The sequence below is a fragment of the Hyperoodon ampullatus genome (genome assembly GCF_949752795.1).
Source record: "Hyperoodon ampullatus genome assembly, chromosome: 7".
Classification (NCBI taxonomy): Eukaryota; Metazoa; Chordata; class Mammalia; order Artiodactyla; family Ziphiidae; genus Hyperoodon; species Hyperoodon ampullatus.
Window position 1 is genome coordinate 27,496,774 of NC_136920.1, and position 18,594 is coordinate 27,515,367.

Genomic DNA, 18,594 nt, shown 5'->3' on the forward strand with positions numbered 1-18,594 from the left:
CTGGTTGCACAGTGGTTGGGAATCTGCCTGCCAATGCAGGGGACACAGGTTCCAGCCCTGGTCGGGGAAGATTCCACATGCCGCGGAGCAACTAAGCCCGTGTGCCACAACTACTGAGCCTGTGCTCTAGAGCCCACAAGCCACAGCTACTGAGCCCCCGTGCCACAACTACTGAAGCCCACATGCCTAGAGCCTGTGCTCTGCAACAAGAGAAGCCACCACAGTGAGAAACCTGTGCATCACAACGAAGAGTAGCCCTCGCTTGCCGCAAGTAGAGAAAGCCCACACGCAGCAAAAAAACCCAACGCGGCCAAAAACAAATAATAAATAAATTCATTAAAAAACCCCAGAAGAAGCCATGTCCGTTCTTTCCTTATCCAAAGTTTTGTACTTCATCCGGCTTGCCAACTTCCCAAAAGATTAACTGAAAACAGTTGGTTCATGTTTAAAACAGCTCGGTGTATCTTGTCCTCTATCACTATCTCTCTTCCTTTCTTTCTCCCCCATCACACAAAACACAAACACAAGCACACTCTCGGTTTATTTTGTACCTCCAGTCCTCAAGCAGACTATAGAACTCTTTGGGGAATATATCAAAGGCAAGAGATCTACAGTCTTAATTGTCTTTCTTAACTTTCTAGCCCCTTTACCAGATGTTTCCATAAAGATTTTTCTTTCTTTTTTTTAATGGTGAAAATTAAAAGACACATTTCAGTATGTCTCTAAAAGATAAGGACATTTAATAAACATAACCACACTACCATTACCACATCAAAAAACTAACAATGATTTCATAATAGCAAATATTCCAATAGTTTCATAAGGTCAAATATTTATTGATTTAAAAAACCCCTACAAATTCCAAATAAATTCCACACATTGTGATTGGCTGATATGTCTTCTAAGTCTTTTTCAGTGTATAGGTTTCCTCTCCATCTCTTTCTTTCCATGTAATTTAATAACGGAACTCAGTTGTTTGTCCAGTAGCGTTTCCAGCCGCTGAATTTTGCTGAACAAATCCTTGTGGTGCAATTTAACATGCACAGCATTCTGAAATTTGGCTGTAGGCATGTTTGATTATTTTTACACTTCAAGTCATCAAGTAACTCGAATATATTAAGATAAATCCCATCTGCTCTTTTCCCCCAAGAAATATAGATAACCTTTCCATTCAGTAAGTCCCCTGTCCTAAATTTCCAGTTGTCATTTTCGTTACTTTTTAAGGATGCACACAACAAAATGAAAAGAAAAAGGAAAGAAAAGAAACCCAAACAAAAAAACTTTGCCGATTTTTTTTCCTGTAAACGTCCATTAGAGGGCGACATTTACCTTAGTATTATATTTCCCCTAATAAATATTAAATTGCATCCGATTTTCGCATTTTTGACAGGTTGAACCTCCTTACCTACTTCGACTTCTCATCTCTTGTTCTATAAGATGTAGTCACACCTTGTGTCCTCTCTTGATTTGGTCCCTGCGGACTTGCGTCGTTCGTATGAGTAGGTCCATCCTTGACGCCGTTCCCAACCCTAACCATGAGGCGGCGGTATTGCATAAATAAAGATGCGCAGGAAGGCAAAATTAGGCCAAACTGCCAAAGAAAAAGGAGTTTCACAGGGAAAGGGCCATTAATTTAAGAAGGAAAGAAACAAACCAGACATTTCTAGTTCGTATCCAACTCACGGCTCAAGGTCAGCACCGTGTGAGATACAGCACAAAGGAGCTATTCAAGAGCGCGGGAGGAGGCTGACTTGGGGGAAACGCGTTCACAATCTCCTTGATTTTGCGGTTCCACTGGAGGAGGCATATGCGCATTCGTGCACGTGTGTGTGAATAGTTACAGGACAGCAGCGGGACGGAGTGGGACCGCGCATGGATCTGCTGGAACCAATCGAACTTTGACCGCCTCTGAACACGCGCCTGAGACAGGTTTACAAGGGTGCTGCTTGGAGGTCAGCTCTCATTTTACCCGGGAAGGAAAGCGAGTCCTGAGGGGGGCAGATAACTCGCCCAAGGGCACACCGTTAGGAAGAGGTGCATTCAGCCAGGTGTTCCGAGCGCAGGCCAGTGCTAGGGACGTTTCTCACCTTCGCACACTCATTACACACGTGTGTAACAACCCCCCACCCCCCGTACACATGCACACAATCGGACACTGGCTCCTCGGACAGGAAGGATCCAACACAGCAAAAGGTATTGTACAGTTGTTAACAGCGAAGACATGGACACTTGAGAATCTGATCAGTTAGAGCCCTCTCCCCGAGTAATACTCAGACTACTGCATGTGTAACATTGCAAGTGGCGGGGTGGGGGGGACGGGGGCGGAATCGCAGGCCTCCTGGAGCCCGTCCATTTATCAGATGCCAGATTAGGGAGAGATTGTTCTGATTGGAGCTTAGGGAGCACCGTAAAGAAAACCAGACGGATCGGGGAAGAGAAGCAAACAGGGGCGTCTCTCCTCCCTCCCCAACTTCACTGGAGTTTCATCTGGAAGAAGGGAGGGCCTTGGCAGAAAGTCTTAGTAGAGAGGTGGAGCGACTGGCTTGGGTCCCCTCCCCCATGCCGCTGTGCCCTCCCCCAGCCCCACCTCCCTTGCTCCCTACCCACACTCGACTCGCTGGCGTCGGTGTTCGGCAGCAGAGGGCTCGAAAGGGAGCTGCGAACGCCCAAAGCCTGGACGACGGGAAGGGGCAGCGCACAGTGGCTTTTCCTTCACATTTTTCTTTAAGTCGTCAGCTCCCGAGCCTAACGTTTCGATCCCTCCTTTCCCAGTCTCTGCTCCCCACCTCCCAGCTCACTCACCCGCCTTCTCTTCCCCCTCCTCCTCCGTCCTCCCGTCAGCTCTACCAGACCCTCGGCCTCCAGCCCCGCCTCCGCCGCCGAGGGGTTTTACCCGCGGCGGAGTGAAATCTGCATAGTGACCGCCTCTGTGGGAGATCATTGGTGCAGCCCCTGCCCGTCGCGGCCGATGATTGGTGGGCTGCCCCGCGTTATTTGCATGCCGGTGGCGGCCGAGTACCTAGCCCGTGCGGGCGGCCGGTGCCGCGCAGAAGTTTGCTGAGAGCTTCCTCGGCGGTCGGTCCTGTACTCGCACAGCTCTCGGAGCCGCCTCTTTCTGCTGCCGCCGCCGCCCTGTTCTCTCGGGATTCCTTCTCCGCGGAAGATAGACGCTTTGCGTGAGCGAAGTTGAAGTGGGCTAGGGGGAGTGCCGAGGAGGAGCGTCGGGGGGCCTTTCCAGTGACGGCTTCGAGTCCAGACGCCGGGAGCGTGGGGCTCCGGCCGCCGCGAATCTCGCCCACCTTCCCGCGGCCGCCGGGCGGGCGGGCGGGCAATGCGGCCGCCGAGCCCCGCGGCGCCGAGAGGAAAGAGGGCGCCCCGGAGAGCCTAGAGCTTGTTTCTGCCCACTTGGGGAAGGACGCATGGAGTTGTGAGCACCCCTCGCTCGGCGAGGCCGCCCCGGCCAGGCTCCCCATGGCCGGGACGTACAGCTCCACCTTGAAGACGCTGGAGGACTTGACCTTGGACTCCGGGTATGGGGCCGGGGACTCGTGCCGCTCGCTCAGCCTCTCGTCCTCCAAGTCCAACTCGCAGGCGATCAACTCTTCGGCGCAGCAGCACCGCGGGGCGGCCTGGTGGTGCTACTCCGGCTCCATAAACAGCCGCCACAACAGCTGGGACACGGTGAACACGGTGCTGCCCGAGGACCCCGAAGTGGCCGACCTCTTCTCGCGCTGCCCGCGCCTCCCCGAGCTGGAGGAGTTCCCCTGGACCGAGGGAGACGTGGCCCGGGTGCTTCGCAAAGGTGCCGGCGGCCGGCGGCAGCCCATGTTCTCCGCCGAGGCGGTTAGGCGCCTGGCGGGGCTGCTCCGCCGGGCGCTCATCCGTGTGGCCCGTGAGGCGCAGCGCCTGAGCGTGCTGCACGCCAAGTGCACCCGCTTCGAGGTACAGAGCGCTGTGCGCCTGGTGCACAGCTGGGCGCTGGCCGAGAGCTGCTCGCTGGCCGCCGTCAAGGCGCTGTCCCTGTACAGCATGAGCGCGGGCGACGGGCTGCGCCGGGGCAAGTCGGCGCGCTGCGGCCTCACCTTCTCGGTTGGCCGCTTCTTCCGCTGGATGGTGGACACCCGCATCTCCGTGCGCATCCACGAGTACGCGGCCATCTCGCTCACCGCCTGCATGGAGAATCTGGTGGAGGAGATCCGGGCCAGGGTGCTGGCCAGCCAGAGCCCCGACGGCGGAGGGGCCGGAGGCGGGGAGGTGTCCGCTGAGGCCCTGGAGATGGTCATCAACAATGACGCCGAACTCTGGGGCGTCCTGCAGCCCTATGAGCATCTCATCTGCGGCAAGAACGCCAATGGTAAGCACGCGGGCCCCCGACCCATGGACGGGGTGGGGGAGAAGTCGGACATGGGTTACCCAGGGGGTGAATTTCCTAGGACGAAGGAAATTCAAGACCTGAGAGAAAGCTTTCTGTCTACGGGTGGAGGAGTTCATTAAAGGGTCTTTCCTGAGATTGTTCTTTCAACGACTGACTTTTGGAGGGCAAAGTCGTGGTTGATTTTCTACTTTCTGTTCTGCGTCTTGTTGTTGCTACTGGGGGCTGTTCACTGATTGAACCTCTCGACCAAGCCATCCCTGAATCTCTCTTGGCGCGAAGCTTACTGCCCCGTCGCTCTCTGCCTTGCTTGACGGATCTATAGTTGGCATCTCTCCCCAGAGCTGGGCAGATCGACTGTGGTTCTGTCCCGGTTCTCTCCAGTCCAGTAGCAGTAGCCAGAGGGCCCAAACTCTTAAGACCTGAGCCTTGGGTAAGTGGGATGGGAGGAAGGGAGCTGGAAGCCCAGGACCTTGGTGCTGCCACCTTGGGCTTTGCTGGATTGAAGCATGCCTTTCAGGCCCTCTCCTGGAAGGTGGGGTGGTACTGGTGGGTTCTTAACTCTGTGTGCCCAGACTGATGGAACCTGGTGACTCCTGAATCCCATTCCCAGAAAGGGATCCACATCCTAGCTCCCAGGGCCTGACTTTCAAAGCTGTCACCAAGTGAGCAATTGATTAAAACCCTTGTGTTGTATTATATTAAATGCACAACCTTATGGACTTTCCCAAAACAAACCAAGACCCAGTCAGTAAACCACACTATTGGGAAGAGGAGTGGGGGGATAGGCAATGCCATGGTGTCAAGTCCGGGAAAGAAACCATTAGGTAGTTGCATTTCTCTGAAGGATGACATAGCTTCAGTGCAGAAGGTGGTAGGGAAGCACTTGACCTTTTCCCTTGAAAGGTTATGGTGTGACATACATTCAACAGTAAACTGCCTACCAGACTCCAACTTCAGGAGTCAGCAAACCATCAGTTATTTGGAATGGTACTTTGGCTAGACATCCTTGCAATCTGATTGGAAGGCCATTTTGGGGGCAGCATTCAGTGGCAAGTAAGTTGTCAGTGGAAGAGGCTGTGTGGGTGTTGGAATGCCATAAAGGGAGTCATATTTAAATGTGGTTTAACATAATCATAATAGCTAAAATTTTAAATTAGCACTTAACAATGTGTCAGTCACTGTTCTTAGCACTTTATATGTTAACTTAAGTAATCTGTAGGTATAGTATTATCCCCATTATACAGATGGGGAAACCGAGGTACCCGTCAGTTAAATAATTAACCCAAGATTACACAGATATTAAGTGACAAGGTGGAATTTGAACCCAGGCAGGCTCCAGAGTTCAAGCTTTTAGCCACTAGAGGAGAAGAAGCAACTTTGTTTTCACTGGTCCAATTTTCAAGGAGAGTACTTGACATCCTAAGGCCTCATTTTGAAGACAGTCTGCATCTACCAGTGTGGCTGACTTTGACGTCCATGGGTTTTGTTTTTAATTCTAGCACTGACAAAAGGAGAGGCCTGGAATGGAAGGAAGAGCATTCGCCTTTTAATTTTCCTCCTCTTAGGTCAGAGTTGAGGTCAGTCCAGGATCTCAGCTGATAATGTCACAGCTGATAATTGTGTTTACCCTCCAGGTTTGTGGCATCAGCATGGGGAACACAGCTCCAGGAGAGGAAGTGGAGGGCAGGGGGATTTCCATATGGTTGTCATAGCCCAGGGGGAAGCGTTCTGAACTTTTGGCTGAGGGGAGGCCCAGACTGAACTCAGAGAAGTGAAGACTCCTGAGGGAAAAAACAAAGGCCTGTAACCCTACAAACCAGACTAGAATGAAGGAGGATAATGGGGGACAGAGAAACAAAGCAAAACAAAAACATGCCCTTCATGCAGAACTGGTGTCCCTCAGGTGGAGGAATTTTTCAGTTTTTCTAACTGTAAACTGAGGCAATTAAGAGCAGCTGCCTCTCCAGGGTCCTCTGAAAATGCAGTTGTGAGAAATTGCTAGAACACAGGTGTCTTCCACTAAAGGGCTATCCCAAAGGGCCCTAGATTTCTTATCTAAGGTCATCACTCCTTGGGATTTTCTTCACCTGATGGGGTTTTGACCCTATAATTTTACCTCTTCCCTCCCATCCTCCACCCCAAACAATTCTTCTTAAGCCATGCAAGACAGCAGGACTCTATGTGACAGGCAGCACATCTCCGGATGTTCCGAGCAAACGTGTCCCTCCATACAGTCCTTGGTCTCCAGGGAGCTCTCCTGCAAGACAGGTGACCATTCGCTTCCCCTGAGTTACATGGATGCTCATTTTTTATACATGAAAACCTGAGGGTGGCCCCAGTAAACAATAACCAGGCTGATTTATTCTCTTTAGACAAAGTGAAATGAATGTTTAGTAGAGGCACAATGAATTACTTATGCCTCAGAGCTGACTTCAGAAGGAAGCATAAACTGCTTAGGAAAGAAATGGAGAGATCCTAAACCTTTGTAGTACTAAAATAAGCCGAGGCCGACAAGGTTACCATCTATACAGCTGAAGTCTAAGTGGGAAATGGCTACGCACGGGAGGGAGTGTGCTGCTTCGAAGTCTTGTCCTGTTGGTCTTCCCTTTATAGTATGTATTTATTGTTGATATGCCTGCTAATTATACAGCATGGGCACATGCATTTGAGTCAGCTATATAGGACTCTTAAACTTTTAATGTCTTCCAACCAGGAATTTAAGACCCCTAATCCATCTAATCCCATCCATTACTCAGAGTGCTGGGCAAATATGGTTTCGCTCAGCCCAAGATGGATGATAAAATTTCTATGGTGTTTATAAAACATGATCTCAGCTTCGTAGAGCAGCAGGAGTTATATATTGCTTGCTCATTTGGTATCTGTATCCCTGTTCCCAGGGCAATGTCATTAAGTGATGATATCTTCCTTGTGGGAGGTAGAGAAACCAATTTAATAGGGCAATATTTATAAACATGGATCTGGTAGAAAATAGAAACTTCTCTCATCTACTTTCTCTCTCTCTCTCTCTGATCGTTGTACATCAGTTTGATGCTGAGCATCACCTTGGGGTTTCTTCTTGGCCATTTTTCTTACTAAGCTTTCATGAATGTCCATGGCATTAGAGAAAATCCCCTTCCATTTGGAGACTCTAGGTTAAATGATAGGATTTTGGTGAGAATATTCCTGCTCCAAAGCAGTAACCAGGATGTACATGAAGGTAGCTCTATCATAATGGTTAGGAGCAAAAACTTTGGAATCACAGTGAGGATTTGAAGCGCACCTCTGCTGTTTATATGAGTGACCTGGGGCATATTTCATAACCATTCTAAGCCTCAATTTTGTTACCTGTAAAATGGGGGTTAATAACAGCACCTAATTCTTAAGGTTGACGAGGATTAGGTGATATCATTGATTTAAAGATTGTAGCACATAGTAAATGCTTAATAAATAGTTGCAGTTCATTCAACAAATATTTATTGAGCACTGACCCTGCCTGCACCACAGTTAAAAGTGCTGTGGATTAAGTTGGGGAAGGGGGAGGTTCCTCCTCTCATGAAGTTTACAAACTAATGGAGGAGACGAGAAAATGAACAAATAGGGATTTACTTTTAGCAGTAAATGTTACTAACAACAACAGAAAACATAGTAATAGGATAGTGTGACTGGGGCTAATTTAAGTGACAGCCAAGGGGGGCCTCTCTGAAATTTCATAAGTATTAGGTAATATATCAATACTGCTGATGTCTAAGGATCACTCAGCAAAGGAAAAAAAAAAGTGACTGAGGACCTTTCTGAATTATTCAGTTATTTATCAGCTGAAGCAGAGTCCCAACAATCTCATTTGCAGCGGAGAAATGAAAGGGCTGCATCTTCAGCAGGGCTGAAAACTCTTCTAGTTGTAGGATTCATTTAACAGGGAGATTATAGGATGGATTTCCATTGAGATAATCAACTCCAGGAGCAAGGGTTAATTGAGCCGCTAGTTGCTGTTTAATCAGTTTCCACACCTGGGTAGTCTGGGCTGAGGTGGCAGCTTCCCTCCTCCTTGACTGTTTTATTGAAGCCCAGAGAGCTGGTAAAACTGAAACAAAGCAAGCTTTGGAAATGCAAACTTTTTTTTTTTCCTTGAATGGCTGAGAAATGTAAGCCAGCCTTAAGTAGTTAGAAGAACAAGGCAGGGATGTTCTGTTTCCTCCGGGAGGTTTTACCTGCCTCCATGCCGGACTGACGGGCCACCTCTCTGTGAATTTCCACAGCACTCAGGGCAGATTCTTGAACTGTTTCCTGTTTGTGGCTCTCCCATCACACTGTGGACTCACAGGCATCACTGTCTCCCCTGTGCCTCGCATGGGGTCTGGCACACAGTAGAGGCTCCATGAATGGCAGTCAGGCAAATGATTGATCCCACAATACAAAATGTTCAGTTCCAGAAACTTCATTTGAAATCCTTCAAACCCCTCAGAAGAACCTTCCCCTGTTTCTACCATGGCAGAGAATTTCAAGTTCTTGATGAATAGAGGCAGCGTTTTGGAGTTTACCCAAACCACAGGGACATCATTCAAACTTTTGATCCCCTAATTTTGAGCAGGGTTCCCAAGGTCACCTGTGATAAGTAAGGTCAATGGGAGGGATTTCAGGTTGGGGGGGGGCTTCCTTCAGTGTGCAGTGCCCATAGTGGGCGTTTCACAGCAGAAGTCTGATGGGCAACAGATAGATCTACAGGAAGATTGAGTTGAAAGACAGAGGCACTCAGTTCCCCTAAGAATAGCAATACCAATCCCGCCTTGCCTGCAGAGCTGCCCTAGAGGGCAATTTGTTGATGACTATTGCTCAGAAGAGGGTGCATCTGTGTTGCACCCCATCTGCCTCCAATCTGAGGATGGCACTAAGGCAATCAACTACCGAGACATTCCTGGGTCGCACGGACAACACCTAAAGTTCTAAAAGAAGCCAGATTGTAAAGCAGATAAAATAAATGAAGATAAAATAATAAAATAAGCCAGAGACCCTGGGCTGCGAATCCTCAGGTTGGTCCTTATCCCATTTCCCCATCACTACCTGTCCTTCCCCAAGTAGGGCAGTGGGTGAATGCTTTGGCCTCTGTTTCCACACTTCTACAGCTGTAATAATAGGCGTAACCTTTGCACAGGTCCTTAAACCTTTTTATCTAGGATCTTGCCCGGTGCCCATAAAAATCCATCGATGGGATGCTCTTTCACAGAAGGGTCCCTGGGAGCCCAGGATTCACAGCTTGGTAATGGCCGGGCCAGGACCAAGCCCCATATCACTCAAGCCCTAGGCCTGTGCTGTTTCTGTGAAGAATCACGGAAACAAAGGTAATGAGGACCGGGGCAGTATTTTTCCCATGCCAGTGGAGGCAAGGGTCAGACTCACAGCAGCACCTGCTATAGATCTTGCTTGTTAATGCCTGCTGCGTCCGGGTTCTTTACATCCATTAGGCCAGAGAGTCTTCACGACCAAGCTGAAGACCAGGCATCAAGGCCCAGGTGTGGATCTTCCTCCGAAGGATGCTGTGATAGGCTGTTTAAATGCTGCTTGCTGACGGTCCCAGTGTGTGTCTTGCAGGTGCCATCGATTTTAAGGAGCCTTTATTGCTGCTCCTGAGGCGGGGGGAACTCTGCCGCCCAGGGAGGGCCTTACAAGTGTCAGCTGCTGGGTGATCAATAAGCTCAATTGAATGACAGAGCTGCCACCTCCACCATGATTGTCTTCTAACGGCAGGGAGAGCCAGCCCGGAAAAAGAGGACACGCAGGAGGAAAGAACCCAAAGGGAGCCCGTGTTTAGGCCACTGGCCTCAGGGCACTCAACTCACTTGCTCTGGAGTTGGCGGAAAAGCCTTTATGAAGGGACCTTTGATTTCCTCAGAGTCCACTACGGTTTCGGCTGAAATCTCAGTGCCAGGAGCACAGGGAGAGAAGGAATCCGCGTAGCGAGCACTGAGATGCTCTGGCTTTGAAGTCTGAGTTGGGCCCCAAGTTGCCTTGCTTCTTACGAAGGCCTGGAGCAAGTTGCTTCAAGTCTCCAACTATAAAGTGAGGGGCCAGCTCTTACACATGGGTGGTTGTGCCTGCAGGCATACTCATTGCTCCCAGGATGTCAGAACTGCCTCTGGGTTGAGCGCTGAGAACATAGCACAGGGTAGGGCTGCCCGGGTGTCCTTCCTGGTGCCCTCCCTTTTGAGTTGTGTGATCCTGGGCAAGGTCAGTGCTGTGCCTTAGTTTCTTCCTCTATAACAGGATTTCTCAGCCTGTCACTGTGGCACTTTGGACTGGGTAACTTTTGTTGCAGGGCTGTCCTATGCCCTGTAGGATGCTTAGCAGCATCCCAGCCTCCACCCACTAGATGCCAGTAAACACCCTCCCTCCCCCACCTCCAGCTGCCAGTGGTGACAATCAAAAATGTCTCCAGACATTGACAGATGTCCCTTGAGGGGCAAAATCACCCCTGGTTGAGAAACACTGCTCTGTAATAGAACTGAAAAGAGTACCCAACTCATAGAATGTTTGTGGGATTTACTAAAAGTCTCTGTAAGGGACTTTGCACTGTGCCTGGCACATAAAATATTAATTCTAATCACTGCTATATTTTTGCAAACTTGTGTTGGTTTGCAGCCAGTCATGTTCACTTTTGCCGAAGTGGGCATTTCTAGTGCAGGGGAGGATCGTGACCCAAATCCCAGAGTGATGAGTGTTAGTCACAAGGCTTTCCTTGGTGACTAATAGGTAGGAGGAAGTTAGGAATCTGGAAAAAGCACCTTTGCACCTTGCTCAGTTATGGCTCTATTGCCCTCAAGATGAAGCGGGCTAGCATTGGGCATTGACATCTGACCCTCCTTGCAAGCTCAAGGCTGACCCTTCCAGGATGACAGTGATGGTGCAAACTCAATGCTCCAGGCCCTGCAAAGTCATTCTGCTATGGGACCCTGCCCATCGCAGCTGCCAAGTCCTGAGCCACAGGACAGCAGGTGTTTTGTGTTTTGCTGGCCTGTCATGTAAACATACTTTGTGATCTTCTTGCTTGTTTTAAAAAAAGGCCTAAATGGTTTTGCAGCTTTGGCAGTAGGCTTGGAGCAGCTTGCCGAATTGGGAGGAGAAGCTTCAGAAACACAGCCCGAGTAAGCCTGAGGAATGCCATGCTGGCCTCGTTAATCGACTACTTGCCGAGCGCCAGCTACATCCAAGGCCATGCAGGAGGACGGGAATTGATCTTGCCTGTCAAGGAGTTTAGAATCTAGTAGGGAAAGCAAAGCATGTCCATGGATTCTTCCAAGGAAGCTTGGGGTCCCTGCATTCAAATGAGAGGGATGATGCTGAAGCCTCATCTTTCCCACTGCCCATTTAGGGGTGCTTTTCATGAGCTATTTCACTTAATCCTCCCAAGGCCCTCTGTAAGGTAGATATACTGTCCACCCCTTAGATGGGGACCTTGAAGTTCTGGTGACTGGAGAGGTCAAAGGGGAGAGGTAAGCCCTGGCTGGGTGTGAGGGAGAGCGTTGGGGCTGCTTTGTGGAGGGTGTGGCATGTGAGCCAGGGGCACTTGGGCAGGTGGAGCTGGGACAGAGAAGGGAAGGTGGTGCAGAGAGCACGCAGGCTTGCAGGCAGAGGGAGTGGTGTGAGCAGAGACATGGAAGCCAGAGTGTGTGTGTTGGAAAATGGCAAGTGACCCTGTTTGGCTGGAAAGGCTCAGATGCATGATGAGGAGCAGGGCAGATAACACAGTAAAGAGGAAAACTTTCCCACATCTTTTATCCAGATGTTAAGAAGCCTGCCAGAGTGCAGGAAGAGAGTTCTCCAAAACTCATTTTTATAATTCAGAAATGGAGTGTGTCTGCTCCCCAGCGCATCTTAACCACAGCCCCAGACCTCCCATTTACCCCTCTTGTTGATTGAAAGATTGACCTCAAAAATGCCCCTGGCCTCTGTCCTAGCAGTACAAGTAATGAAAGAAGACTTTACCCGAGCAAACCTGGACTGAGAGGGCCTGAAGAGCAAGACTGCCATCACCCCTGCCTCTCCCATGCAATTTGGCTTCTGACACGGTGTTTCTTGCAGGACTCCGAACATAGCATTTCAGGCCAAAGCCATCCCAGTATGGAATGAAGGTCGAGGCTGGCACACCCGTTAAATGACTCTTGCCAAGGCAGGATTCTCAAACACAGAGGCAGAGAGGGACAGAAAACAGGCTAAGAGGGTCCCAGAACTTTGGTTATGAGTCTGGCTTGATAATCTTCAATTTCATTTTGGAAAATAACAGCTCAATTCTCAAAGAGGTTTAGTCGCCTTCTAATTCTTGCTAAAGTTGTTTCCAGAGCATTGATAATAAAGATTTCAATCATCATGTTAAATGTTCGATATTGTGGAGCCACCTTATAGCTCAGTGCCATCTGGAAGGGACTCCCTAGGGTCCAGCTGAATTCTGCTGACAGTAATAAAATGTGATAGGTCATCAATGGCTTAGCCGATAACTCAGGTATTAGACCTTTTCCTGACTCCAGTGTTATAAAGGAATTTGTCGCTTGGAAAAGAGAAATCTCATGAGCATTTTCCAAAAGTACATATATAGTTATTTATGGTTAATGGTTTGGGACCCATCATTCGCTTTCTAAAAGTGAGCTGGGTGGGGGTTTGGGAGGGGGGTGGTCAGGCCCATGATGGAAAAATCACACAGGAAAGCTGAACTTGGAAGTACCAGGGATAAAAGGTTAGGGGTGGGGAGAGATTAAAGTGGACCACAGAGAGGGTGAAGCAGGTCTTTCAGTGCATGAAAATCATCCCTAAAATTGAGGCCAAGTTTTGTTGAAATTTTAAAACTTTTTTTTTTAGTCTGTACCTTTTAAGATATGAAAAGCAATATTTGCTGTGAGGAGAGCTGTTCATAAACACAAGCCGAGGTTCACGGACCAAGCAAGTATATGTGCACAAGTGTCTGGGACAGACCAGTTCAGAGAGTGAAGGATGTGGATCCAGAAGATTCTGGGTTGGAGCTTGGCCTCTCCATGACCTGGAGTGAATCACTCCATCGTCTTGGCTCTTTCTTACTTTATCTGTGGTGTGAAGAGGTTGGACTAGATTCTCCAACAGCCCTTCTGTCTCCGATAATGTTTCCAGACCCCACATGGACACTGTGAAATCACTTTCCTAAGGTCGAGCCCTGTAATTATTATCCTTGGGAAAGAAGCAGCCCAGGATGGAGCTGGCCGCGCTCTTGGAAGATGGTCCAGGTAGTAGGACTAAATGCCATCCTTTTTATATTGGGATTAACTATGATTACTCTACTTAGAGTTTTTTCTTCCCCCACTTGCCTCAGAAGGATGAGTTCTGTCTACTCTTGGCCAGCCCACCCCACCAGCACTCAGCAGCCGTGTCCAGGTCCTGGCAGGCCTGCTTGGTGGTGAGACTGGCCCCGAGGTGACTTCATGCAGCCAGTGTTTGCAGCCCGCCTATCTGACCTCGGATATTTATAGCAGGGAGCAGCTAGAAAAAAAAAAAAATTAAATATGCTACACCCTTCTTTATACTATGTGGGACAGACAGACATTGTGAGGAATTTAGAAGGCAGGGCAGTATAATCCAGCAAGATATTTTTAAATGCTCTTTGTTGCAGTTGGCAGGGCCGATTCTTCAAAGGCAGGGAAAGTGAGAGTAAGTGAAAATGACAGGCTGCCAGGAATTCCAAGGCTGAGACGGGGAGCTCAGCACCCCAAGGGGTACGGGTTCTGAATCCCGATTTACTTCAGTCACAGAGTCTGAGCAGGGCTTGGGGCGGTCCCCACCAGAGCTGGGTGAGTGGGGCAGCTTGTCCCTCTTCCCCACCAGCCCGTCCACTCTACAAATCCCCAAGTTGAAGATTATAAAATGTTCAGGAGAAGGCAGAACACGTGGCCAAAAAAGAGTGGCTTCTGTGAAAACCAGAGGCCTGGTGCTGCTTCTTTAACTCATCTCAGCAGCTGGGTAAATCACGTTGTATGTGGGGACACCATTTGGAAGCCAGTTGCTTGCAGCTGTTCTTCTGGATGTAATCTTTCCAGGAGGAGCGGGGCAGGCCAGGACTATGCTGAGACCCAAGTCAGTAGCAGGTGAGAGGGCCTCTGGGGGTAGAGCTGCCTCTGGAAAGGCATTACAGGGACCCCCACCTGTCCAGCGGATGCTTGTAAAGTATCCTGGGTTTTCTACCATGTTGGTCTTGGAGGAGACAGACGGTGATTACAGTGGGAGGGTCTGGGATTAGGATCCAGGGAGAGGCTAAAAGTTTTGGCTACCTCTACTTTTTTATTCAGCATATATTTATTGAGGACTTACTGTGCATGGTGATAGAATAGATGAATATGAGAGACACAAAGGACGGGAGGGTGTAGGCCCAGTGGATCATGAGGAAGGGTAAGACCTGCTGGAGGAGTCACAGTGAGGCCAGCCAGGCTGGAGAAGACAGCTCCAGACAGAGGGAGCAAGTGCACATTGGGTCCAAGGAGGCTGGCGGGGCAAGTGAGGGGGAGCAGGGCGCGTAGTAGGAGGTGCAATTGGAGAGGGAAAGGGGGGTGGATAGTCAAGTAGGGCCTTGTAGGCCACTGTGTGGCACCTTGGCTTTCAATTCTGAGTCTGCTGGGAGCCATTGGAGGGGGCTAGGCCCAGGAATGATGTGATCGGATTTGCATTTTAACAAGACCACCCTCTCTGCCCTGTTGGAAATGGAACAGTAGTATCAAGCATGGAAGGAAGCAGCACGACTGCTCAGGACGCTTTTGCAGTAATCCAGGTGAGAGAGGATGGTGGCTTGGGTGTCAGTTGAGGAGGTTATGGATGTATTTTGAAGTTCAAGCCAACGGGACTTGCCAACAGCTTACATGTGAGGGATGAGAGAGGAATCCATGTGACGCTGAGGTTTATGGTCTGAGCAGCTGAAAGGAAGGATTGGCCATTGATTGAAAGGGGAACAGCTATGTATGGAAGAAGGAGGGCTGAGCCAGCGATCTGAGTGTGGTTTTGGTTACTTGTCTCAAACTTTATTAGAGAGAGATTGAGCGGGAGGGTGGCCTCCAGATCTCCTTAACTGGGAGGAAAGGCCTCCCTCCTTAATCACATAATGGATTGAAACATTGCCCTCCTTTGCCTTTCCCAATGGTAGGGCCATGCAGCAGGGCTGGTTAGGGCCTCAGGCAGTGGAGATTTAATTTTCAGTCTTATAATTCTTTGGTTGATGGCCTTAAGAGCCCCCCCTAAATTTTGCCTTCTAGCTTCTTCATAGACAACCAGCAGCCTTTAATGAAGATCATCAAATCCACAGTTTCCCGTCATTAGCGTGGGGTCTGTTTAATTAGTTCCAGTTGTTCTGTGGATTGCTGTGACTTCATGCATGTGTCCTTCAGGTCTGGGAAAGCGAGTCTCCATTTCCAGGCAGCTTTGGATTCCTGGAAGTCAAGTCTGGGTTAGAAATTTAGCCAGAAAGAGAACCGTCTTGGGTGCTTTGAGAGGGCACAGGGGCCTGGAGGAGTCTCAGAAAGGCATTGGGAGACTCCAAGTGCCTGTGAAATAGTTTGACCTCTGCTCCTCAGGTAGCACAGGTGGCTAAGAGATGGAATTTGAGAGTTGCCCCTGCCTGACTGAGGTCTCTGAACCTCAGTTTTCCTCTTCTGTTTAATGGGTATACCATGGTTCCGAACTTAGAGTTGTTTCAGGGGCTCTGAACCCTGGATTCACATTAGAATCACCTGGAGAGCTTAAAAAAATTTAAAAAAAAAGTGTGTGTGTGTGTCTTAAGTCCCCACCTCCAGAAATTCTGATATAAATTATCTGGAGTAGGGCGCAGACCATGTGGGTAGAGTTCTTGGGAGAGTCTGGTGCTCAGTGAGCACTGAGACATTAGCTGTTATTCGTGGTAAAAGAATCATTGTTCTGGAGCATTCATGTCTGCCCCACCCAAGATGGCGACTTTCCTTCACTTCATAGCCATGCTTGTTCCTCTGGTGGGATTACCAAAGAACAACCAAGAGAAGCTTGAACTGTTAGATTTGCATGAAAAGAGCAAAGTTAGATCTAGAATAGCAGTGGCACCATGTAATAATGTTACTTATCCCGCTGCTAATTGAGGGATATGAATTCCATCTTAAAGAGGAGGAAACCAAGGCTCAGAGAGGTTCAGTCACTTGCTTAAGGTCATACAGCTAATGAGAGGTGGAGATTATAATTAAACCCAGCAACCTTACTCTGGATTCTCCACTCAACCACATCCTGTTCCCTCCCTACCCAGAAAAGCCAGCTTGATCCCCAGTACATACCTGCCATGTGTTGAGCCTTTACAAAGTTCCAGCCCTGTGCTACGTGCTTCATGTGTATAATATCGAGTAATCTCTGTAATTACCCAATGAGGTATGTATTCTTCTTAATCTCGTTTGACAACTCAAGAGACTGAGGCTCAGAGAGGTCAAGGTAGCATAGCTGGTAAATGACACAGCGGATTCAAACCAAGGTCTGTTGGGCACCATTCCTCACTAGCCATGCTGCCTCTGTCCCCCACTACTTCTGTCTTCGGCAGTCGCCTGGGTGGGGATGAAACACATGCAGTGATTTCCTGAGCAAAGAAATGAATGGGTTGGTCCAAGAGGGTGAGAGGAAAAGCATCCCTCACAGCTTCTGAACAACCGAGCCATTTAGGTGCCTTAAAATAATAACATTTCTCAGAGGGGTGGCCAACCTGACAGGCCTGAGGGCTGTGGTGTAGGTATTTGTTTCTTTGCGAGTTTAAAGCTATACTCTGCGAAGCACGTTGCTTCTCTCCTATTGCTGTGAATGAAATAACCTCTGAGAGATTGTGTGGGTTGCTTAAAATAGTTTCAGAGGAAGAGCGTTTGGAAGCTGTTAGCTTCTTGAGTCTATTCCCTCCTGATTTATGACACCTTAGAGAATGCCGGGCTTCTTCTTGTTTACCTTCTGGTTTTTTCTTTCCACCATATTTTAGCCCTTGTGTCATCATAAGCCGAAGGAATTTGTCACCTGAAAAAGTGACAGCCTTTCCTAAGTAATTTAATCAAGGACTTTCTACGCATTTCATTTTTTTTTTCTTTTAAAAGGAAAAAAAAAATGAGACGAGGCTATTTGTTTTGGAATCTGTCATTTCTCTCTTCCAGCTGCCGAGGTTCCAAAATCATAGCGATGGTGTTTGCTCTGGGGTAGGAAGAATTTATTTTATTCCTTCACACTAAGGCCTGCCCTGGGAAGCATGCGTTTTCTTACAGCCTTCCTGGAGTGGGAGCCCAGGACACCTGACATACTGTGAGTGAGAGAAACTGCTCTATTCAACACAGCAGACACTAGCCTTGTGAGGCTATTGAAATTTAATAAAAATTCAATAAGGTTAAAACATCAGTTCCTGGGTTGCACACGTGACGTTTCTAGTGCTCACTCATCATGGGAGGCTGGTGGCTACCAGACTGGACAAGGCAGATATGGACCATCTCCATCAATGCAGACAGTTCCATGGGACACTTGGCCACTAGAGTGAGGCATCGGTTGGTCACTTGGGGCCAGCTTTCTGGGTTTTCAGAGGTCTCAAAATTTTAACCATTCTCTAGCCTCTCTGAAGCCCTCTGTGCAGAAACAAGAAGATTCATGGATGTGGAGATTAAGGCCATTGATTTGTGTGGCTCTAACCTCTGGACCCTTGACACGAGGTCAGGTTTTATGATTTCCAAGCTGCATGGCCTGGAGCAAATCAACCTCTGAAGTTGTCCCTTATCAGTGAGATGGTGATCTAAAAGTAAATGGTGATCTAAAATCCCTCACAGGGATTTTGTGAGGGTTAAACAAAATGACAAAATATGTATAAAACGCTTAGCAGAATGCTTGACACATAGTAACAACTTACATGTGTTACAGAGTTTTTCATGGGTTTTCTCATCTGAGCCAGGCAGTAATCCTCCGGAGGTAGATATTGTTGCCATTTTCAAGACAATGAAACAGGCTTGGGGAAAAGCTATTGCTACTGTCTCTGCTACTGCTCCTACTAAGGGTAGTAGGACTCGACCTTGAGTTCTGCTTTTTTCCGCCAAGGCTCTTCTTTCCTCCTGGGCTGGTTGGATGACCCCTTGTCATAAAGTCAGAGGATGTTTGTTTGAACTAGAAGCTCTTCTGAGCTCACTTTCATTCAGGAACTGCCTATTCTTCCCACCATTTGAGGGGAACTCTTTCCAGAGGTGTTTTGCCTA

At 48.7% G+C, this 18,594-nt stretch overlaps 1 protein-coding gene across 1 annotated transcript in view; it reads left to right on the top strand.

Annotated features, from left to right (window-relative positions):
- Positions 1–3,471: 3,471 nt before the first annotated feature.
- Positions 3,472–18,594, top strand: part of ABTB2 (ankyrin repeat and BTB domain containing 2) — a gene marked incomplete at both ends in the record, with an annotated part of 178,305 nt that continues 163,182 nt past the window's right edge. Inside the window, one exon of the mRNA XM_079707384.1 lies at positions 3,472–4,354. Within this exon, the coding sequence (XP_079563510.1) occupies positions 3,472–4,354 (883 nt within the window). The remainder of the gene's footprint in view (positions 4,355–18,594) is intronic.